General features: G+C 48.3%; 1 protein-coding gene across 1 annotated transcript in view; it reads left to right on the top strand.

Moving 5' to 3' along the window:
• Positions 1 to 24092, top strand: part of PTPRN2 (protein tyrosine phosphatase receptor type N2) — a 944635-nt gene that overhangs the window by 195013 nt on the left and 725530 nt on the right. Inside the window, exon 3 of the mRNA XM_081285260.1 lies at positions 7150 to 7263. Coding sequence (XP_081141386.1) covers positions 7150 to 7263 — 114 coding nt within the window. The remainder of the gene's footprint in view (positions 1 to 7149; positions 7264 to 24092) is intronic.

Genomic DNA, 24092 nt, shown 5'->3' with positions numbered 1-24092 from the left:
TCGGGTCTGGAGGACGAAGGCCCCAAGTGCTCTGCACGGTGGAGGCAGATCACTCTTTATAGCTGGGGTCCCTGGCCCTGACGCAGGCCCTGAAGATGGGGTTGCTGGCCTTGTCACTGACCTGTAGGTGGGGTGACTGGCCTGGTCTCTGGTCTGGGCCTGTGGACATCAGATGTGGGGACACTGTGCACCACGTGAGCTAAGTCTGTGTGCCTGTGAGTGTGTAATGGGGCCTACGTGAGAAGGAGCATGTGTGTGAATGCATGTACATGTTTAAGTGTGTGCATGTGTGTGTATGGTTCTGTGTGAATGTATCTGCACATGTGTATAAATGTCTGCTTGTGATTGTGTATGGTTATGCATGTGCACACACACGAGCATGTTACACAGGTGTGTGTGCCTGCAAGTGCCTGTGTGGGAATGTCTGTGAGTCTGTCCATGTGTATGTCACTCCTGATGCCCCTGTGACAGGCTGACGATTTGCCCAGCTGGTCGCTGGCCCATTGCACTGGGTTCATGTGCGTCCTGTGTACATGGCAGCGCCAGCCCAGTCAGGGCCAGAGGTCCTCTGTTGTCTGTCTGGATAAAGACTGGTGCTGCCTGGAGATGGCCACCAGGGGCCACTGTTGATGCTCTTTCCTCACCAGCCACCCGGGCGACCATGCTTGGATGCAGGCAGTGAATGCAGTGTGGCGCTTTTACTTCCTCTGAGGCGCTTCCTTCATGGACCGATGGACGCCTGCATGAGGCAGGTGAAGCTGTGGCCCCATGACAGCAGGGCTCTTGTCACCTGGTTTCCTGGCAAGCGCAGTCTGTAGCTATTTCTTGGAGCTGGGTTAAGTTCTCTGAATGCCTGGGTCCGATTCTCCAGGCTTCCCACTCCCACTCCCAGGGAGGAGCTGTAAGACAGACTCTGTGGTCCTTTGTCTGGGCAGCAGGGTTAGCCAGTGGCCCACAGAGAATGAATGCACTGGGTGTTTCCTGTATACAGTGCTGTGCAAACATTGCTCACATCATAGGCCACTGTCTTGGGACCACAGACAGCAGCAAGCTGGGTTCTCCTGCTTGCTCTCGCTGGGCCAGCGACTCTGTTCATTGGGTGGCTTACTGAGTGCGTTGCCTGCCCGGTTGTTATTTCAGGTCACCCTCTAGTGTACCCTTGCCACAAAGCTGCAATTGGGGCTCCTTCCTGGCCTCTTCCTGCTCCCAGATCAGGAGCTCTCTTCTGCCATGTCCAGGGAACTGAGACAGCACAACCAGGCTGCTGTCTAGCTGGGAGAGCTGTGTGCACTGGCCTTAGGGACTTTAGTGCCGAGATGATCTTTCCACTTTGAGATCCAAGTCATGCTATCCCCACGTAGTTTCAAATCCTCAAGTCCTGTAGGTCTCTGTGAAGAAAAGTTAAAAAGGCCTGTGATCAATAAAAATAGGTAAAGTTGTTAGAAAAAGGAGAAGAGAAGGAGAAATTGTAATGGATTCAAAGAGAGGAGTTTTCTGAAATCCTTGCCGTTAGAGTCCGCACAGTTAAGAAGAGCCGTCATGTCAGGTGAGCTGCCCCCAGGGAGAGGGAGACCGACTGACAGCAGTGCTCTTGTCACCTGGGAAAGACGTCCCAGGGTTCTGCCAGGGCCTCCGGGTAGAGTTGCTGTGGTAGGTGAGTGTTTCTCAGCAGACGGGGTTCTTAGGCACTTTTCATGTGGGCCTCAGTGTCCCGGCTCCCTCCCCCAGGCAGCCTTTCAGTGGGCTGGGGTGACCTGCTTCCCCAGGTGTTCTTCCACACTGGCTGACTGTGCTGTCAAGAGAGGTCTGGTGGAGGGACACTCTCACAGTGGGACCTAGTCCAGCTTGTTCCAGCCACATTCCTGGTGGTTTGACTTGATGATTCTGGGCCCTTCTCTGAGAGCCCCAGCGGCTGAGCAGTCACACTGGGTGAAGGATCTGCATCTCTGGGTGCCAGGATTCCCTGGAGGGACCTGGGAAGTGTCCATTCCATGCGTGAAGCTGGGGGTGGAGAAGCTGGGAGGAAACCAGCCCCTGAGCCTAAGCAGGAGGGAGGGAAGGGAGGGATGGAGCCTTCTCCAAGGAAACCTGAGCCCACCCCACCCTGCAGGGAGCCCCTCTCCAGCCCCTGGCTAGCTCTCCAGCAAGTCCTTCCAAGTCCTGGCCAGGAGGCAGACTTGTAAAGCTTTGCGGATTCCAGTGAGTTAGGCTTCTAGCTAGTGGTGGGAGATATTTGCATAAACATCACAGATTTCTTCAGAAAAATGGGGAGGTAGCAGTTAAACAGCGACTCATCTCTCTTCAGTCCACCTGAGTGCAAGGCATCCTAGCCAATGTCATGGAAGATGCAGAGAGGCTGTGACAGTGACTCCCTGCCTTGCTACGGGGAGAGGGTGGGGCTGGAGGGACAAAGAGGTGATGAGCGGAGGTGGCTTGTGGGGTGTGCTGAGTGCAGGAGCATGTGCCTGTGCACGTGAGGGTGTGAAAATAAGCATATGTGCACAAGTGCCCGTGCTTGTGAGCTTTTAAGTGTGCATGTTTATATATTAACATGGGCACAGGTGCACCTGAGTGTCTGTGTGTGTGTGTTTGCATTCGTGGACATGTGGACATGTCTACACAGGGAAGCATACAAGCAGTGTGTACATTGTGTGGGATTGAGGGTGTGTACACGAGAGTGCTGTGTTGGAGAGAGAAGCCTGTGAAAGCTCGTGCATGTGTTCAAGTTCCACATGTAGTCCCACAGACCCAGGGAGGAGGGACGGACTCTTAGGGCCTGAGGCAGGCGGTGTGAATGTGTGGTGGGGGACAGTGACTTTAAGAGTGGAGATGATTTTGCCTGTGGGAACAGTGGACCAAGATGTGCTGGCTAAGCAAACTAACGAGGTAGGCTCTTAATAAATATTCTTCTGAAAATCTGGCAAAAAATTAGCACTTTCCTTTCAGATGGAAGAAACTGACCCCTCCCTCTGGATCCCTGATCACTCCTGGAATGTTCTCTCGGCTCTGGGAAGTCAGCCAGAGCTGGAGCAGCTACTCCCTTGGGTGCTTCTGCTGTCCTCAGCACAGTGCACTGTCCCCAGAGCTGCTGGCTTTATCTCCTGCTCTCTACTGGGAGGGGAGGCTCCCTTCTAGAATCCTGGGCTTGAAGACACCCCAGTCAGCTGAGCTCCCCACGATTCCGAGTCGTGGTCCACCAGGTGGTGATGCCACTGTCCACGGAGGTGTGGCAGGTGTTGCCCTTGGGCCTGTGGCTGCCAGGATGGCCTCCGTCTGCCCACCTCTCCAGCCTTCCTTCCTGCTCTGGACAGAGAGCCCAGGACTGCTTCGTGAAGGGGCTTGCCTCCTGCAGCTGTCTGCAGTCCACTGTGCTGTCCTGTGGGTCTACCTGGGAGGCATCCTGCCCACCTGCTTCTCTGGTCTCCCCCACTCACACATTCCTTCTCAGAGCAAGGCTCCCAACACACTGTCTGCGGCCAGCCTTCTCCAGGCCCATTTATAAGCATAACACAACTACCATGGGCCTGAGCCTCCTGAAGGTGAGCCTGCGGTGTCTACCATGCCTGAGCATAGGTCCCTCAGCTCTTCTGTCCTGCCCCTCCAGGTCGTCGCTCAGCAGAGGTATGTGAAGCCTTCCAAGGTAGACCCCAGAACAGTGTGCACAGGTGCATGGGGCAGTTCCTGCGTGGAGATGTCTGTAGTGTTGGTCTGTTGGGTGAATCTGGGTGTGGGTATGACAGCATCCCGGGCCCTCCTGCTGCATTTGGCTGTCAGAGAGGCTGTGCTCGTGTGAGTGCATGCGACTGGCCACAGACACCCATGTACACCTGGATTGTTTGAATGGTGATGACGGCTGATCATGGTTCACCTGGAGAACCCATCGTCTCTTAACCCATTCTCTTTTATCTGCAGAACTAGGGCCTTGCACAGGCCAGGCAAGTACTCTACCACTGAGCTGCATCCCAGCCCTTTTCTAAAAAGTTTTATTTTGAGGCAGGGTCTCACCGAGTTGCCCAGACTGACCTCAAACTTGTGACCTTCCTGCCTCAAGTTGCTGGGATTACAGATGTGAACCACTGCACCTACATAACCCATTCTGTTTTTTTTTCCCACATTTTTAATTGGTGCATTATAGTTGTACATAATGGTGGGACTTGTTACATATTTGCACATGCACACAAGATAACAGTATAATTTGGCCAATATCATTCCCCAGTATTTTATTTCTCCTTTCTCTTCCATTCTCTTTCCCCCTTCCTCTATTCTATTTATCTCCCTTTGATTTTCATGAGACACCCCCACCCCTGCCTTTTCTTTTCTTATCTCCTGTGATTTCCATGGTTTGTGGGATGCTTGCACTTTGAGCCTAGGGTACAGTGGTGGAACTCACACAGTGCCAGTTCTTGAAGGAGAGACGGACCCTCAGCCTGAGAGTCTCACAGTTGGGCTCCAAGGTGTTGAGTCCATCAGGAGGCCGCCTGGGGGAGGTCAGCCAGATTCAATCCTGGGGTCCTCGGTCGGTAGGAGGCCTCCTGGGGACACTGAAGGATTGCCTTTCAGGCAGTCCTGAGAGTGATCAAACACCCAGGTGCCAACAGCCTGATGAGGCCATGCCACCTCTTGGGACAGTTCTAGGGGTGAAACTGGCCTGGACAAGTGTGGTGGCTTGTCAAGCTGACTCCTGTGTGGTGGCTCCTGGCCACTTGGCTGCCTGCGTGGCCCCCGTCTCCCCCTCTGAGTCTCAGGAGCCTCGGCCGTCAGATTGAAGTTCCCTTCTTCAGTTTTTTTTTCTGGTCTTAGTCTCTGATATAGTCCAGGGGCAAAGAAAATCAATGATTAATTAAATCTCAACTTTCAAATTAGTAAACAAAATTAGTTAATTTTAAAGGTAGAAATAATATCATGTGTTTAACATTCTAAATGTATGTTCAAAGGGAAAATTTCAAGGAAGTCTAATCACACTATTCTGAGAATACATTCATAACATTGTGTGCGAAAAATCAGGTTTAAGGAATGATACCTTTGTACTTCAGACAAAGAAATAATTTGTTTAGAAAGTTCCAGAATAGATATGACTCACCTTTGGCTGACTTTCCTTATGAAACCCTGAAGGATTGCAAGTGCTTCCTGGGGGAGCGATTCCTTACCGTGGCTCGGGAGCGCTTAGACACCCCGAGACACTCTTGTCAAGTGTGCGCTACCGAGCCCCACATGGCTCTGGTGGCCAGTGCACAGGGCAGCCTTTGGCTGAGGCTTTGCCGGCCCTGACCCAGAACTTCATCTCTACAGGGCAGTGTCTCCTTGGCATGCATGAGTGCCAGCTGCTGCTGATCCTGTGTGTGGAGTGCTGCCCTGGGCACCGTGGGCAAGGGAGCCTGGTTCGGGGGCCCCGGCCTGGGCCCCAGCCTTGGTTGTGACACTGTGGCCCCCTTCCTCATGTGTGAAGATGGGGTGGGTCCCGCTCAGTGTTCCCACATGTCATGACTCTGCCTGAGGAGGAGAGTTCTAGGTGTGCTCAAAGCACTTCTTTACTTTCGCCCTCCTCCCTTCTTCTGCCTCCTTCCCTGACCCTGAGTACACAGCAACACGCACTGTTCCTCTCTCTGACATGAGGAGGAGTGTGGATGCATGCTCCTGTGTGCAATGCAGCTGTGCTGGGACAGGGGGTGGGGCGCCCTGTCCCCACAGCAGTTGTCCCGGGAGCCTCGGTGGCTTTACTTTGAGTGAGGGCTGGGACGGGGCAGTGTGGTGGTCCCTGCTGGGGAGGACCGGCAGCTGGCATAGCTGCTCTTCAGCTGGGCCGGCCCCTTATGGAATTCTTGAGTCTGCACAGTCCCACAGAGATAATGTGGTGTTGTGATTCGTGAGTTTGCTTTCTTTCAGTCACAAGGCAGTCGGTGCAGAGCGTGTGTGTCCTATCACACCAGCGACTGAGGCAGTGGGTGAATGTACTCCTACTGACCAAACTTGTTGCATTTGAATGGCCTTCTTCAGCCACACTGCAGCCAAGCTGTCACAGACCATAGGGACCTTCCCTTCTGTGGCTGGGGTCTGCAGATGGCTGCTGGTGTGGGAAGCAGAGCCCTGAATCCCTCCGTTGTCAGTCATAGAAGGTGATCTGAATGTTTGACACCCCCCACCCCAGGAAGCTTCTCACAAAGTGGACAGTTTGCTGGAATAAAGACTGATTAGGGCCTAAATTAATCAGAAGGTGTGGCTTGGAAGGCTGTTAACAGCAGTCATTTTAGACACACGGAAGAGAACGGAATGAACCGTCCCCTCCTACTGCCAGTGGGCCCGACTTCTCCTGCCTCAGAGAGCAGGCCAGGCGCTCTGTGCTCTGCGTGCGTCCGCCAGTCCTGGGGCCTCTGAAGTTAACATTTATGTTTCCTGGGCGTCTGTTTTCACCTGCAGGATTGGCCCTGAAGGTGACTGACTTTTTGTCACGAAGGTGTCAGAAGCAAGTTTCAAAAGTAAAAAAAAAAAAAAAAAAAAAAAAAGTGGTTTAAGAGTGAGAGATAAGGGGGAGAGGCTGGGCACCCAGTGAGAAGCCGATGGAAAGCCCACACTGCACTGGCTCCACGAGCTCTCTCTGACTTCACATTCATGTTTTCCATGATGCTCAGTTTTTAACTTTTATTTCATTTTAGTTTCTTACCTTTCCATTAACGTACGTGTGTGTGTGTGTGTGTGTGTGTGTGTGTGTGTGTGTGTGATTATTTTGTTAAAATTCCTTTTAAGGTGCAGGACTGTAGAGTGTATTCTGACATGTTATACGCACACACTGAGGACCCCCTTCTTGTGGTGTATGGGATGTGAGTCACGCTGGTCGTGCCTTCGTATATGAACACAGGAAAGTGAGGTCTGTTCATTACACTGTCTTCCCTGTCCCCTCCCCCCGCCTTCCCTTCATTTCCCTCTGTCTAATCCAGTGAACTTCTACGCTCACCTTCACCCCCTTGTGTGTTAGCGTCTGCATATTTGTTTTTTTTATTTAAGCAAATCTTCACTTTGCAAGTGCTTCTGGATTAGAATTGTTCTGACGTAGTGTGAATGGGTTTCAAAGCCTCAGGACAGTGTGTGGGACCTGCCTACTTCTGAACATGAGACCTCAAATTCCCCCTCTTCTCTGCCTTCCTCTTCCTGCAGATGGAGTGTTCGGGAGGTGCCAGAAGGCTCCAGCTGTGGATACCTACCGTTATGACGCATCTCCACTGGCTCTGCAGCACCTGAGGGTCACCTTGCAGAAGCTCTCCCGCACAGGTAGGCAGGCGGGGCCCGGCCCGGCCAGGCCTGCACTCTGCAGGGGTTTGCTGAGTACCTGGGCCTCCGGTCGGGGCAAAGTTGGGGTCCGGGTATCCAGGAGAGGCCCGTAGGGCTGGCACCAGGGAAGGGGGAGCCCCATGGTGACTGGCCTCAGGGTCAGGAAACTTGGCCTGCTCCTGTGTGCTTGGGATTTCAGGGTGAGGGACACTAGGATGTGACGTGTGCAGCCAGAGTTGAGCCCTGAGGGGTCTGCCTGGCCAGCTGTCCTCGTGTGGTGTTCTGTCCTGTGATTTCGTTGTAGGAGACTCCTGTCCCTTCCTCTGTTCACTTCTCTGGGGTGCTAAGAAGATGATCATCAAAATCACAGTGATGTGAAAGTGATTGATTTTGCTGCATACCTGATTCATATAGGTATAGTTTTGCTGTGTGTATAGTTTTGAATTGAGGGGCACTGTATCATGAGATTGGCCTTAGCCTCACTTGTTACTAAGATAAAGTCTCACCTGGGCACGGGCCAGTCTGAGGCCACATGCAGCATCACAGCCCAGAGCGTGACTGGTGAAATCCATGTCTCTCAGGGTCAGGGTTTGACTATCCTGGCAGCAAGACTAGAGGTGGGAGCCAGGAGCTGGCATCCTGGGCCTGTACCATGCCCTCCACGCTTCCTCCAGGGCCACCTGCTCCCCAGGAGCTCCGCTGCTCCATGGACAGGTGTGGTCAGCAGGACGGGAGACACTTCTCGGCCTGCTTTTGATGCTCCACCCGTGCACTGGCTTATTTGTGAGACGCACGGAGGAGTTCTGCAGACTGGCTTCCATCGATTCCTTAAGCCCAGGTCTTTGGGCCAGGGCACGTGCTCTCCCTGTGGCGCTCACTTTCGGGATTTATTCAGGGAACCAGAACCACTCAGGCCCTGCAGGTACATACTAGGGACCCGTCCTGTGGCTGGGGAGCTGGCCAGCTTCTGGGTTCCTGTTTTGTGCCTGGAGCTCAAAGCCCTGCAGCAGGCGGCAAGGACAGGAAGGCTTTGGAGGGCGGGGAGGCTAAGGTAAGCTGGAGCACACGGGGGTAGCTGGGCGCCCCGTCTTGCAGCCTTGACCTCAATGGTGAGGGGCTGCAGCCACCCTCCCCCAAAGACAAGATCGTGCCTCTGCTGTGTGTTTGGGTGGTGTTCACCCTATCTCCCCTGGTTTTTACTTGCCCCTTGATACCCTGTGACGTAGATCATGGGACGCAGAGTTAACCATGTAATCGAGCTGGGAGCATGTTCATATCACATGGGTGATGTGGAATGTCCAGCCCTGCTTCCCAGGCAGTGTGGGCTGCCATTAGCACTCCTTCTTCCACTACCCACTGCATACCTCTCTTCCCTCAGGGAGTCTCCACTTGTCGTGGCTCCCCACCTGGGTCAACGCAGGCCATGCTGGGCATTCTGGTGGTCAGCAATGCTGCATGAATCGGTCTCTTACAGTTCCCGTTGACTCAGTCTGGACATGAAGTGCGAGAGGCACTATGCGTTGCTGATGTGATCCTCCTTCCTGGTCAGTGCAGCTGGTGGGTCACACTGTGTGGAAGTGAGGGAGGCCTCTCCCATTCCCCCCTTGGCTCTCTGACCCACACATCCTGGCCGTGGGAAAAAGTACCCATCGTCTTGGAGGCTCCTGAGAACCCTGCCCAGCCCTGCAGGGTGCTGCCACCTAGCAGGAGCTGCCAAGTATCTTCAGAAGCCACCCACCCTCAAAAAGCCAGCCTTCAGATGGTGGGTAACAGTGAAAGGCCACAGAATCCCGTGGGCATGGGCCCACTACTGGACCTCCTGGGAATTCTTTGTCAAAAGGTGTGTTGGCCTTTTGGACACTGTGGGTCCACAAGGATGTAGTTTGGCAAGGTAGGGCATGCAGGGAGGGTAGATCTGTATGCAGAGCGGTGTCTGCCACAGAAAGGTGCTGTCGCTTCCGTAAGAGGTCCGGTGAGATTCACCTGGCATCGGGTTGCTGACTGGTGGTACCATGCTGGGCTCAGTGTCGATACCCTGTAACTTAAATCAGGAGATGCAAGTTAACCACATGGTATACGTCTGATGTGGCAGACTGGGACTCAGTGTCGATACCCTGTAACTTAAATCATGAGAGGCAAGTTAACCACATGGTATACGTCTGATGTGGCAGACTGGACTCAGTGTCGATACCCTGTAACTTAAATCACGAGATGCAAGTTAACCACATGGTATACGTCTGATGTGGCAGACTGGGACTCAGTGTCGATACCCTGTAACTTAAATCATGAGAGGCAAGTTAACCACATGGTATACGTCTGATGTGGCAGACTGGGACTCAGTGTCGATACCCTGTAACTTAAATCATGAGATGCAAGTTAACCACATGGTATACGTCTGATGCGGCAGACTGGACTCAGTGTCGATACCCTGTAACTTAAACCAGGAGATGCAAGTTAACCACATGGTATACGTCTGATGCGGCAGACTGGACTCAGTGTCGATACCCTGTAACTTAAATCATGAGAGGCAAGTTAACCACATGGTATACGTCTGATGTGGCAGACTGGGGCTCAGTGTCGATACCCTGTAACTTAAATCACGAGATGCAAGTTAACCACATGGCATACGTCTGATGCGGCAGACTGGACTCAGTGTCGATACCCTGTAACTTAAACCAGGAGATGCAAGTTAACCATATGGCATACGTCTGATGCGGCAGACTGGACTCAGTGTCGATACCCTGTAACTTAAACCAGGAGATGCAAGTTAACCACATGGTATACGTCTGATGTGGCAGACTGGGCCTGCAGCAGGGGTGAAACCAGGTCAGCCTAAGCCTAACCTCCAGCCCTGCTACCATGGCCACTTGGTTCATGAGCACAATGGGAAACGGCTGGGTGGCTGGGGAAAGAGGCCCACTGGTGTCCACAGAAAGGGTCATCTGGTCTTTTTGGTTGGTAAAGTCCTCTCCTGAGGTCACCCTGTGGTGAGCATTCATGTGGGAAACACAGACCAGTGCATCTGGACCCTTGCAGAGAAGTCCCGGACCTTTTCCTCCACGTACCATGTCACCAATCTCCACTCATAGTCCTTCTGACTCCCTGACCATCCTGCCAAACAGCTGGCCACAGCCTGGGTCAGTGTGTGATTATGAGAGGCCATTTCTCCCTCTAAGGAGAGTGGACAGCCAGCTTAATGCTCAAGGTCCTTCCCCCAAGATAATTTTTCCTACTGCTGTCCTTTGGGGATTCTCCATGAGGGGAGGAGTAGAGTATTTCAGCTGTCCACTCCTGGTGGTGCCTGCACATCTGCAGAACCAACCCCTGAGTCTGCGACCCACAGGGAGCGGCTGCTGATGCTGACCCATAAGCCAGGGAGGAGGCCGTGCCCTGAGGCCCATGGCACCTGGCCTCCTTTCTGTGCAGGTGGGTGCCTTCAGGGCTTGCTGCACCCTGGTTCTCACCTGCCTCTTCTGTTTGGAAAGGTGTCTTGTGTGCATGCTCAGTGAGGCTCGGTTAGTTCCAAGTAAAGTCTTTGTGCTAGTGTTGCGGAAAGCCCAGTCCTTGTCCTGGATGCCAATCCGCTAACAAGGACAGGGTTTTGAGAAAAAGGAAAAAGGTTTTTCCAGAGAGTACGATTCTGCCCATCAGCAGGAACAGGGGCTTTTGAAGAGGTGATTCAAAGGCTACACTCCAGTGTTCTCTGTTGGAGTCATAATTAACTTGTTAATCTGGGAGATAGTCATTTCTGAGATCTTCTAGAACTATCCCCCAAATCTGGATTAATTCCTGCCTGTGGTGGGTGTGTACTCAGTGACAGATAACTCTGCCTAGGGTGGGGAAGGAAGGTAATCCTATTTTCCCTGAGATTAGGGAGGGTGGAAGAGATCGGAGCAAGGAAAGGAGCAAGGAAAGAGGGAGAGAAAGAAACATGTTTATTTAAAAAACAAATTGCAGGTGGGGTTGTAGCTCAGTGGCAGGGCACTTGCCTCGCACATTTGAGGCCCTGGGTTTGATCCTCAGCACCACATAAAAACAAGTAAATAAAAATAAAGGTACTGTGTCACTCTACAACTAAAAAAAATGCAGTGACAGAGCAGCAAGGACTATATTCAGAGCATAAAGTACACCCCTGTTACAATAGTCTGTGGTTCATTTCAGCCTTTAATAAGGCCCAGTGCCAGCCACAGCAGTGACCTGAAAGGGAGTGTTTATCCACAGAGGATATATGCTCCAAAGTCCTGAGGTCTGTGCTTGGAGTCACCCATCGACGGCTTTCCTATCTGCCGCAGAGATCCTCTGGCATGTAAGCTTCTTACCATTACAGGAGTCCATGCTACTTCCCGGACACCAGGTCCAAGCCGCTTCTCATCAGTGTAATGGGCCGCAGTGGTGTCCTGTGGGAAGAAAAGGCAGTTAAGGTCCCTGAGGTCAGAGAGTCACAGAGGGCTGAAGCGTCAGGATTTGATGTAGGGCAGTGATGACGTATTTATTGCTGGCCCTTCCAGGAGAGATCAAGCTGCCTCTGATGGTCTTTCCTGCAAGTAGAGGGAAGGCTTCCTCAAGTCAGTAGCTGTGTAGTGGGTACCCGGGGGTGTGTTAATTTGCTCCAGCAGAGCGACCACATCAAGTGCAGCAGCTGCAGTGGGCACTGCCATCTGGTTGAGTTTGTCATAACACTGACATTCTCCAAGATCCATTAATCCCCAGGAATATTCAGAGGTGAAATGACTGGATTAAGAAGGCTATCACATAGTCAGTCCAACCTAGTTTCAGAGGACTTAACTGTAGGCAGGTGGACTGTGGCTGGAGGAGGGGTGTCATTGGTTCACCTTGGAAGGGTGCCTCTTCCCTGTGGCCAATTCCCCTTCTCCCTGTCTCTCTGCTTCCTGGCTACCCTATCTTGAAGCTTCCTTTCGCCACACCCTTCTGCCACGTGCTACCTCATCTTAGGCCCAGAGCAATGGAGGCAACCCATTGAAACCTTGAGCCAAAATGAACTTTCCTTCCTCCAAACTGTTCCTGTGTGAGCCATGAAGATTTTGCTAAATTCCTGACTACATCTGTTTGACCCACACATTCTGGAATGGGAAATAACTACAGAATGGGTTTGGGAACCTATGAAATGGACCTGAGCTAAAACTTCACAGGTCACCTCACGTCCATGAGGTCCTACTCTAACTAACCACAGTGACGTTTTGGGTCCCCTGGACTCAGGCTCAGTTCCGATCCAGGGTCCAGCAGTGGAAAGCCTTGTGATGTCTCTTACCTGCACAGTCACCCTGTCAAGGGGCTGCAAGTCCCCTTGGTGGAAACTGGGGAGATTAGCAGTGCACATTCTTGCTGTGTAGCTGGGTCCGCTGGAAGGGAACCTGCTCCCCCAATTCATTCATAGGGCTCTGGGTTTGTGAGATGGGCCAAGGCCAGGAATTGACTGGGGACTTTGGCTGTCTGGGCAATTCAGGTCAGGGTCTGCTCAGTAGACGTAGAACTTCCCTGTATGCACAGATCCACAGGGCATTTGAAGGCTGCCCCTCTATCTCATATCTAGGAGCAGTCTAACAATGCTAAAGGTCACTGTGAGTCGGACTCTTTAATAACTGCTTTGTGGTAATCCCATCCACCTTTCTGTAGCACATAAGTGTTACCACTTGGCATTGCCACCCCAAATCCCATTGTCCCCAGTGCCCTTGAGGTCCCAGATTGCTAGCAACAGTTCCCACAATCACCCCTGAATGTTGAGAAATGTCACTACAGAGCTTTTCAAGGGTGGTGGGCAGCCTTGTGAATTTACTTCTTGTAGTCATGGTGGGATATCTGCCCTGGGTAATCCCAGGGTCATTAGCAGGTCTTTGTGATAAATCCACTCTGGCATGACAGACTTCCTCTGCCTTTGGACACTGGCTTTTGAGGCCAGGGAAGTCCTGGATTTCAGCCTTATTTCACATAGAGCCCTTTGGATCCACATCTATGACAGCCAACCGTGGACACGGCAGAGCCATCTAGTCCCTCAGCTGAGACACCAAGTGGAGGATCTACACTTAGGGGGCCATGAAATGAATTTGAAGTGACTCCACTTCTGCTCATTCCCCTTTGACCTTAAGATTTGTTCCACACTTTGTACCCAGGTGTCTGTTGTTGCAAATGGGTGAAACCACATGATCCTCTAATGTGACTTGAGCTCTCTGTTGGGCCATGCCTGGCACCTCACCCTCTGGGCCTGCAGGAGCTTGAGTCCAGTGTAGTCTGGATGCCAGGGGAGGGTGAGGCAGGGGGTCCTGGTGGGTCAGCAGGGCCCACAAGGTAATCCCCTCAGGCAGGGAAGTTTCCGGTTCCATCAGGAAAGTCAGATTACCCTCAGCAGGAGAAAGGGGTGCTTCTGGCAAGCAAACTTGGTGAACTTCAGGGGCAGGTGCACAAGAGGGTGCAGACACAGGGTAGGTCTATACATTGATGACATAGATGACATGTAGATAGGCGTGGCTGCATCCCCAGGCTCCTGAAGGCCATGTTGTCTGCTCTCCCTGCCCCGCCCCTGGAGCTGAGGGCAAAGCCCTTTCTCGGGAGTAGCTATAGTTTGATGACCCCCTATTCTGTGCTCTCTCTACTGCCTCCTCAACTGCCACACATTGGGTCCGAGTGGTCACATGGCTCACAGTTGTGCTCCGAGGTGAGAAAGGGCCACCACCCGTGCCTGGCCAGAGCATCTATTCGTGGCTTCACTCTGGAAGCTCTTCAGGCATGCCTGCCCTTTGATTTTCACCACGAGCCAGAGATGGACCTTTCTGGTTCCCATGTTGCCGCATCTTGCTTGGGAAAGCAAATCTTCTTTTTGGGGTGCCGCAGTCTGGCTGGGCACAATTCACGAGCCACTTGTCAAAAGAAATGAACTTTATTTTTAGAACACACACACCAAACCACACAGCTCCTCAGGAAAAACCCTCAGAGCCCAACTGCCACCACCGGCTTCCCACAAGCCTCTCCACCTCCTCCACCCCTCCTGCTCTTGAGGCCGATTGGCTGGGTCGCATGGGCAGAGCCAAAAAAAGTCCCCCAATGAGCAGCTCCGTGGTCTGAAAGGGCGGGGAAACAGCCCAATGAGCATCACCGCAGAGGAGCCAATCAGTTGGCAGCTAGATGTTGCTGGGGCCCCTTGGGCTGTGGCTCTCAACATCTCCCCCTCTCTGTTTAAACAACAAGCATGTGGCTTAGGGACCGTGCCTGCCTTAGGTTGTCCAATACTACATATGGTCCTTACCCGTCATCGGATGAGCTGACCTCAAGGCGTGCAATTGGATCTTACCCGCCATTGACTACCGGTCCAGCATACAGCCACACCTGTGGAGAGGTCTTTGTACCAGCGGGGGGCGGGGTGTGAGGTTCTTTGCCTTACCTCTGTTGGCCCCCAAATTTTAGCTGAACGACCATCACAAGCAGAAGGGAGGAGGATACACCAAGCCAATTGACGGCTCCTTTTGGAAAAATTGCACCACCAATGACACCATCAGCAAAAATACCCCAACACTACCACAAGTCGCTGCACCAACAGATAGTTCACAATGCATACAGGTGAGGTCACAATGCATACAAGTGATACATAGTCCAGGCAAGTTCTGCAAGCAGTTCAGTGATGGCTATTGCAAAAGCTGTAGATTGGTTTTATCTTTGTCTTCACTGGCACTGGGATGAAGATAAGAATTCTGGCAATAATGGCTAAAGAAAAAATTATGTAACATTCCAGAAGGCACTACAAGAAAACAATTTTCTGAACAAATTACATTATCTTGAACAGAATTATTAAATATAATGAAAAGAAAAGGTGAAAGTAAACAAATAGATCTGTTAACCTCATTTTTTGTTCACCTATTAAAACAATCCTCAACAGCTATTTACCCAATTTAAATTAAACCATTTAAATCATGTGAATAAAAAAATATTTGGATCCATTTTTTCATGAGCGCTCATCATAAATGATATATGGACATACGTATATACAAACATACAACACAAAACACAAGTGTGCATACATAATATAATACATACAACACATAACATAATAGTAAAGGCCTTATAACATTTTACAGGTGAAATCTCCATTGCAATGTTTAAAAACTCCACAGTCAAAAAATAGAACTGATCAGCAAAACATTAATCTAGGTCTGTATGAGCTCAAAAAACAAAATAGAACTTCATGATGTGGGAAAGGACAATAATAAAATAGATATTGAAAAAAGCATCCTGGTTCTGTTGCAGATGTAAGGATAGCCAAACTGGAGTTCTGGATATCAGATGTTATGGATTTGAGCCAAATCATCTTCTTTTTGGTCTGTAGAAATTGCTTTAGTTAATCTCTCTGGAATCCAAATCGGCTGCTGTTCTCCCTGTGGAAACACACAAACAGACCCCCGACTCCAGACAATCACTGGGTCAGGACCTTTCCATTGTCCTGTTAGAATATCCTTCCAAAGTACCTTGGGCTTATGTACATTTTTTGGACACATATGCCTTTCCACAGCACTTAGTCCTGATGAATCCAAATTTAAAAAGTTTAGAGTAAAAAGGGTTATTTTAAGTTTATCTTTGGGGGATATATACCCCTTCCCAATTCCTTCTTTTGGCTTTAATAAGTACATTTTAATAGTTTGATGAGCTCTTTCAACTATGCCTTGTCCCTGTGGATTGTATGGGATTCCTGTTATATGAGTAATGCCAAATGATGAGCAAAATTGTTTAAAAGAGGTAGAGGTATAACCAGGACCATTATCTGTTTTTAACTGTTTTGGAACGCCCACAGTGGCAAAATTTTGTAAGCAATGAGCTATAATATCTTTAGTTTTTTTCTCTGGCATGAAGGGAGCCCATCAAAAATCCGGAAGAAGTATCAAGTGTAACATGCAAATATTTTAATTTTCCAAATTCTGGCAAGTGTGTGACGTCCATCTGCCAAATATGGTTAGGTATCCGTCCTCTAGGATTAACTCCAAGATTAACTTGTGGTAAAAAGGTCACACAATTTTGACATTGTTTTATTATTTGTCTAGCTTGTTCCTTAGTTATTTTAAAATGCTTTTGTAAAGTATTAGCATTAACATGGAACTTTTTATGAAAATTTGTAGCTTCTTCTAGTGTAGAGAAAAATATGTATGTCATGTGTAGTTTTATCTGCTAAATCACTGCCCAAACTAAGGGCTCCAGGCAATCCTGTATGTGCCCTGATATGTCCTATAAAGAACGGATCTTTTCTGTCCCAGATTAGACTTTGTATAGTGGAAAACAAAGAGAAAACAGTAGAGGAAGGGGAAATCCTACCAGCATCTTCAAGGGATACTGTAGCATTAACTATATACTGACTATCAGAAAATAAATTAAATACAGAATCTTTAAACATCACAAAAGCTTGTAATACTGCATTAAGTTCTACCTTTTGAGCTGATTGTTTGGATACTAAAAATGTAAAAGTTTGATCAAGTGTAACTATTGCTGCTGTACCATTATTTGACCCATCAGTGAATATATTTGGAGGATTCATGATAGGTGTTTTTCTTGTCATTTTTGGAAAAACTATAGGATGAGAAGACCAAAAAGACAATAAAGGATTAGATGGTAAGTGGTTATAAAATGAAACATTAGATTTACACATGATTATTGCCCAAGTATTTAACTCATTAGCTAACTCATCAATTTGATCCATAGTATATGGAGTAATAATTTTATTGAGAGAAATCCCAAACACTCCTTTTGCTGCTCTTATTCCTTTGAGTATTAATTGTCCTACGGCCTCAGGATATCTAGTAAGAATAGTGTTAGGAGAATAAGATAAATGTATCCACCATAATGGACCTTCTTGCCAAAATACTCCTGTAGGAATATTTTTTGTTGGTAGTACAATAAATAATAAAGGCAAACTTATATCAATTCTATCCAAATGCATATTTTCCATATATGTTTCAATGATTTTTAATGCTTTTCTTGCTTCAGGCGTTAACATTCGGGGTGAATTTGGATCTGATGGACCTTTTAGGATATCAAATAAAGGTCCCAACTCTCCTGTTGGTATGCCTAGATAAGGCCTTATCCAATTTATGTCTCCCAATAACTTTTGAAAGTCATTAAGTGATTTGAGTTGATCTACTTGTATTTGAATTTTTGGTGGACGGACCGTGGTTGAGGATAGTAGAACTCCTAAATAATTATTTGGAAGATTTAATTGTACTTTATCTATTGCTATCTCTAGATTATAATTTTTTAATAAGTTTGTAAGTGTGGCATAACATTCTAGCAATGTGTTTTTATCTTCGTGTGCTAATAATACATCATCCACATAGTGAAATATTTGTAGTTCAGGATTTTGATTTCTAAGTGGCTGGATTACTTTGTTAACACAAATTTGACACATAGTTGGGCTGTTAGCCATCCCTTGAGGGAGTACTTTCCATTCATATCTCTGATCAGACCTTCATGATTCAGTGCAGGGATAGTAAATGCAAAATATGGACTATCCTCAGGATGAATTGAAATTGAGAAAAAACAATCTTTAATATCTATAGCTAAAACATGCCAGGTTTTTGGCAAAGCAGACAATTGAGGAATCCCCAATTGAGCAGGTCCCATAATAACCATCTCATTATTAATGGCTCTTAAATCTTGTAATAATCTCCATTTTCCAGATTTCTTTTTGATGACAAAAATGGGAGTATTATGGGGAGATACAGAAGGTTGTATATGTCCTTCCGCTAATTGTTCCAGGTCATGGGCTGCTTGTATCTTTTCTTTAGTCAGGGGCCACTGAAGAACCCATATTGGTCTTTCTGATTTCCAAGTAATTTTTATTGCCTCAGTGACCTCTTCTGAAAACCCAATCCATGTCTATTTATTCCTTGATCTATTTGAATTGGTGCTGCTATATCTTATTCTTGTTTTACTAATCTTTTTTCCTTCCTAAAACCTTGTCTAGCCATAATAGTGGGCGCATTTGGATTGATGTTATTTGTTAATGTCAAACCTAATTGATCTAGGACATCTCGTCCCCATAAATTTACGGGAAGATGATCCAATACATATGGTTGTATAGTTCCTTCACATCCTTCAGGATCCTTCCAATCTAATACCATTGCACTTCTATGGGGATTAGTCGCCACTCCTAGGCCTCGAAGTGTTTGAGTGTCTTGTTGTAATGGCCAATGTTTTGGCCATTCTTGACGAGAGATGATGCTAAGGTCTGCACCTGTATCCAGTAGCCCATTAAATTCATGTCCTTGAATATTTAGTTTTAGTATGGGGAGAGAATCTGAATTTAAAGAAAGCATAGCCCAATCTACACCTGTGGAGCCTAATCTCCTGAAACCTCTTTCTACAGTATGACTGGAAAATTTATCATGTAGGCTGGGTATTATTAGTAACTGTGCTATTCTATCTCCTGGTGAAATTACTGATATACCCTTTGGAGAACTGGCTATAATTTTTATTTCACCTTCATAATCAGGATCAATTACCTCAGGACTTATCATAAGTCCTTTTTAGAGTAGAAGAACTGCGTCCCAATAATAAGCCTACTGTTTTTTGGGGGAAGAAGTCCTTTTACTCCTGTGGGAATGATTTGAACTCCCATCTCTGAAGTTAGTACTGCTCTGGCGGAGGTGCAGATGTCCAACCCAGTGCTCCCTCTGGTTTGTCTGATGAGAGATCTAGTGGACAATGTGTCCTGGGCACTACCTTGATGGGGTTGCTGGGTTCCTCCAGTGCCCCGTATATTTGTGGTCTTGGGCCCTGGAGCATTAGGCCCCCCTGTCCATTTTTTGGCAATGGAGCCCGATGCCTTTCTGCACGATATCGTGGATAGACACCTGGTCCTTGTTCATTTTTTGATAACGGAGTACCCTCTATGGTGGTTTGAGAACGGCATTCATTAGCACAATGTCTCCCTCTATGGCATCATGGGCAAATACCTGGTATTCTACTCCTTTGATACCTAGTTTTGATAAACCCTCATCCTATGGGGCAATTCCTTTTAAAATGTCCTGTTTGTTCACAAATGTAGCATGTTTTTGGACTGGCATCTAAAGCCTGTTGTACTGTAGCTGCCAAGACTTGCCCTTGTTTATTAATGTCTCTACATAATTTAATATATGTGTTTAAATCTGCATGTTTCCATGGTCTAATGACTTCTATGCACCAATGATTCGCTTGCTCATAAGCCAGTTGTTTTACTAATGCCATTGCTTGTTCTGTATTCCCAAAAACTCTGGTAGTAGCTGTTTGAATAAGCCTATCTACAAATTCAGCGTAAGGTTCAGTAGCTCCTTGTATTACCTTAGATAATTGACCTTGTAAACCTCCATGTCCTTGTAAAATCTTCCATGCCCTAACCACATCAACAGCAATTTGTAAGTATATGGCAGGATCATATTCAATTTGTTGCTGCTGATCCTCATAAGGTCCCTTTCCTAACAACATATCTAGATTTCTCTGAGGATAACCAGCTTCTGCATTTCACCTAGCCATCTCCTTGCAAAATTCCTCATTGGCAACCTTCCATAACAGGTATTGTCCTCCATTTAGCACAGCTTTACACATACTAGCCCAATCTGCTGGCGTCATGTTCAAGTTGGTAAAGGATTCGACCATGCTTACAGTGAAGGGTGCTTGAGGTGCTTCACTGTTTTGAAATCTAAAGCATGGTGAATTCGCTGCCCTCCTGTCTGCTCAAATACAGAGCATGTTAATATTTGAGGTCCTGTCTCAGGATCCCATCTATCAACTATGGGGGTTGGGGGCCTCCCAGCATATGGAGGTGGCGCTGTTGGTTGGACACTTACGCCCTCTGGTGATAGAAAGGTGTTAGTAGCAGTCTCCTGTTGTAACTTTTCCCCTGATGGCTTTTTCTGCTCTAAACTTTCTTCCTCTGTCTGAGTAGCTTGAGAGACCTTCTCTTTTACTTGAATTTTTTCCTCTGTCTGTCTAGCTTGAGAGACCTTCTCTTTTACTTGAATTTTTTTCTCTGTCTGACTAGCTCGAGAGACCTTCTCTTTTACTTGAATCAATATGTCTTCTCTTTCCTCTACCATTGTCTGAACTGAAGGCTTTGGACTAAGCAAACAAGATACGAATGTCCACAATGGCAATGTGCTAACTGGAAGAGTCCCTGGGCTTTTCTTTTCTATTCTTTTTAAATCTTCACCATGATGGTTCCATTCTGATATATTTAACAACTCCTCCTTAAAAAGCCATGGGCTACATTTTTGTATTGTATCAACGTATGCCCTGACTGCTCTTGATTTTACTGAGATGCCTCCTTCCTCTAACAATTTACTTAACACTCTTTTGGTTTGTTTTTTACTAATTTCTGATCTCATATTTCTACTATAACTATAGTACAACCCAACAAGATGACACCAAACAAAACTGAAACAGAATGAAACAAAAATGGAACAACCAAAATTCATTATGACAGCCTTTCTATCCTCCTGAAATGTCCATCCGTCCTTTCTCCCTATCTGTTCCTCAGATGTGAGCAGTTTTTCTTACGTCCCACCCATCTCCAGGGACAGGCAACTTAAAAACAAAAGCAAAAGAAAATGAAAGAAGAATCTTAAAATGGCTACCCATCCTCTCGCCCTGCCCTCAGGGGTGAGCAATTTACCTTATCACTTACCCTCACTCGTTCCCTGTACGGGCCACCAAATGCTGCAGTCTGGCTGGGCACAATTCAGGAGCCACTTGTCAAAAGAAATGAACTTTATTTTTAGAACACACGCCACACCACACAGCTCTTCAGGAAAACCTTCAGAGCCCAAATGCCACCACCGGCTTCCCACAAGCCTCTCCACCTCCCCCACTCCTCCTGCTCTTGAGGCTGATTGGCTGGGTCATGTGGGCGGAGCCAAAAAAGTCCCCCAATGAGCAGCTCTGTGGTCTGAAAGGGCGGGGAAACAGCCCAATGAGCATCACTGCAGAGGAGCCAATCAGCTGGCAGCTAGAAGTTTGCTGGGGCCGCTGTGAGCCAATCATCAGCCGGCAGCTGGAAGTTTGCTGGGGCCCCTTTGGCTGTGGCTCTCAACAGTGGAGAATGGTATATACATGTGCTGCCTAAGCTCCCCGTCTACTGTTGGCTTGGCTGAATATCCTCAAATGCTTTGTAGACTGTGGACATGAGTGATGGAGCCTGATAGCCTGGCTCTGTCCTCAGGGGGAACCTCTAGTTCCTGAGTGGACAGATGAATGTCATCTCCAGTGCTCATGGAAATGCAAAGCGATTGGAGTCTGCTTCTGAGGAGGGCCTAGGAAAAACAGTTCTAGGCCTAGACCCATAGAGCAGACTGAGAAGACGACAAAAACCACTCGGGGAAGATAACTGCACGTTTTACCTTTAAAATTGTGCTGTGGCGAGTGCCTCTGGATCTGACCTTGCCTCCAGGTTGTCATGGCTTCTCCTTGATTTTACTCATCTGACTCCCAGCCAGGGTGTCCTGAGCACAAACCCCACTGGACAAGAGAAGCACCACAGCATCACAGCAGAAGCACAGCACTGCTTCCACAGAGAAGAGCCCAGCCTCTAGGTCCTCTAGTCACAGACATGCTGGCCTGTGACTTTACCCGCTCCACCTGCCTCGGCTGCAGAGCTTCTACCACCTGTCCACTGGCTGCACATTGACACGTTCTCATCAAATTCCTCTCTGAAGATGTTGGATTTAATGACAGAAGGCACTGCCAGGAAGATCGGGGTGATATTCAAAGCACAGAAGCTGAGCAGCTTGGACCAGGACAGGGTTCACTTCCCTCAGTCTCCCAGTTTTCTTTTTCCCTTAGTTGGGAAGTTGTGTGATACAAACTGGTCTTGCTCACATGCTGAGCTTGCATGTTGGCCCCAGCTATACCACGGAGCACAGAGTTTGTCTAAGAAGCCTTGACGCCTTTCATTGTTCCACTTGAATGAACTACTTACTCCTGCATGGAGAGAGCTCATGTGTACTACAACCAGGTTAGAATGAGGCTCACGGGGAAACCAAAGGAGCTAAGCACCGTCCTCACCAAAGACAGCTCTCTCCACTTGTGCTGTGGCCCAGCTCCACAGAGCCAGTCCATCTGCACGTTATTTAAATAAATTGCTGTTTCCTCTTCTCTTCCAAAGACAATGCAGTAGAAGGTGAAAAACAAGTACAGGAAGACTTCCAAGAAGAGCAGACTTGGGAGATGCCTGTCTGGAAGATTCATTTACTCTGTCTTTTCAGACTTTCAGCCCTGATACAAAGACTCGATTATGGTCACCACTCCAGGGTGCTGGGGATTCCACATCTCCAGGCTGGATCCTTGCCCTGGCCAGCCTGACGTGAGGAGGATCCCTGAGTAGGGAGGTTTTCCAGATTCCCTAAGTGAATCTTCCCAGAAATAGCATGGGAAGCCAGCTGCTGGCCATGGGCTTCTGTCCTGTCTGTCAAGACTGCTGTCTGGAGTTGTGACTGGTGGCCTCTGACGGACAGCTTCATGCTGTGCCTTCAGGGAGCCTTCCACACAGAGGAGGAAGGGACATGGGGCTTGGATGTGTGATGTTCTTCTGCCACACAGATGTTTACATCAGGTAACAAATATGGTCGCTCATTTTCACCACTCTTGTCTATTACACGGGCAGACACAATTCTCCCACATATTAAAATTTTAAAAGTACCTTTCACGTCTTCTGACAAGCCATTAAAATTCAGCATTTGAATGTCATTGATGGTATGCAATTTGCTGTCATGAGAACAACTATAGATCTGTTTGCTGGCAAGACTCTCCTGATTTATTGAGCTATATGTCAAAAGCAGAAATCAGAAAAACAAAATTATGAAAAAAAAAGCAACATAGTGTCATAATTCCATAGAAGAGAGTGAAATATCCAGCTCCATAAACAATGCAGAATGGAACAAACGGATTGGCCCCAGTGGGTCCTGGCCGCCCTGGCCATCTCCAGAGTGCTGGCTGTGGAGATGCCCCCTGCTCCTGGCTCCTCTTACTCTCCTGTCTGCTACTGAAACACCCTCCCACTGCCCTGGGAGATAGGAGGCAGTCCCTTCTGCTGAGGTCCTGCTGAGATCCGGCCCTCGCCCCTCCGGCTGCCTCGTGGTGGCCAGGACCCTGTGCAGATCCAAGCCTGCTGTCATGCAGAGGACCTTCCCAGTCCGTCCTTCTTCCCTGCCACTGTGTTGATTTCCTGGGCAGTACTTACCACCTTCAAGCAGCTGTCCCTACTCTCTACAGGGATTTCTGATCTGGCCCTCCTGGGTCACTTTTGCACCCCAGAGCCTGGTGTCCAGCACTCATCGGGTCCTGATCCCTGTTGCTTACATGTGTGAGCTGACAAACCGCAGTCACCTGGAATAACCCACAAGAGGGAAGGCCCTCTTGGAAGGCCTCCCTGAACTGGAGGTGAGAGCTTGGCCTGACTCATCTCTGATGAGAACCAGCTCTGTGGCTGTATCACAAGCCTGGTTTTATTTCATTTTGGTTTTGAACTTCCTTTTTAGTATATGTTTTGACCTTTCTGTATGTGTAGGTGTCCTTTACAGGAATTTTAAAAATGTACCTTATTTATTTATTTTATTTTTTTATGTGGTGCTGAGGATCAAACCTGGTACCTCACCCACGTGAGGCAAATGCTTTCCACTGAGCTACAATCCCAGCCCCTATACAGATATTTTTAAGTGCATCAGGACTTCAGAGTTTGTATTTAAGCTTCTGAATGTTTAAATTTCCTTACTTGCACCAGGAGAATGGTGGTTTTCCAGGAGATGGGGAGTGACCTGGCTACTCACTGTTTCACACTGTCTGTCACACAGCCAGCCCCACATGGCAGT

This window comes from Spermophilus citellus (assembly GCF_964194105.1).
Source record: "Spermophilus citellus genome assembly, chromosome: 3".
NCBI classification, from domain to species: Eukaryota; Metazoa; Chordata; class Mammalia; order Rodentia; family Sciuridae; genus Spermophilus; species Spermophilus citellus.
This window is presented reverse-complemented; position numbering and strand designations above follow the sequence as displayed.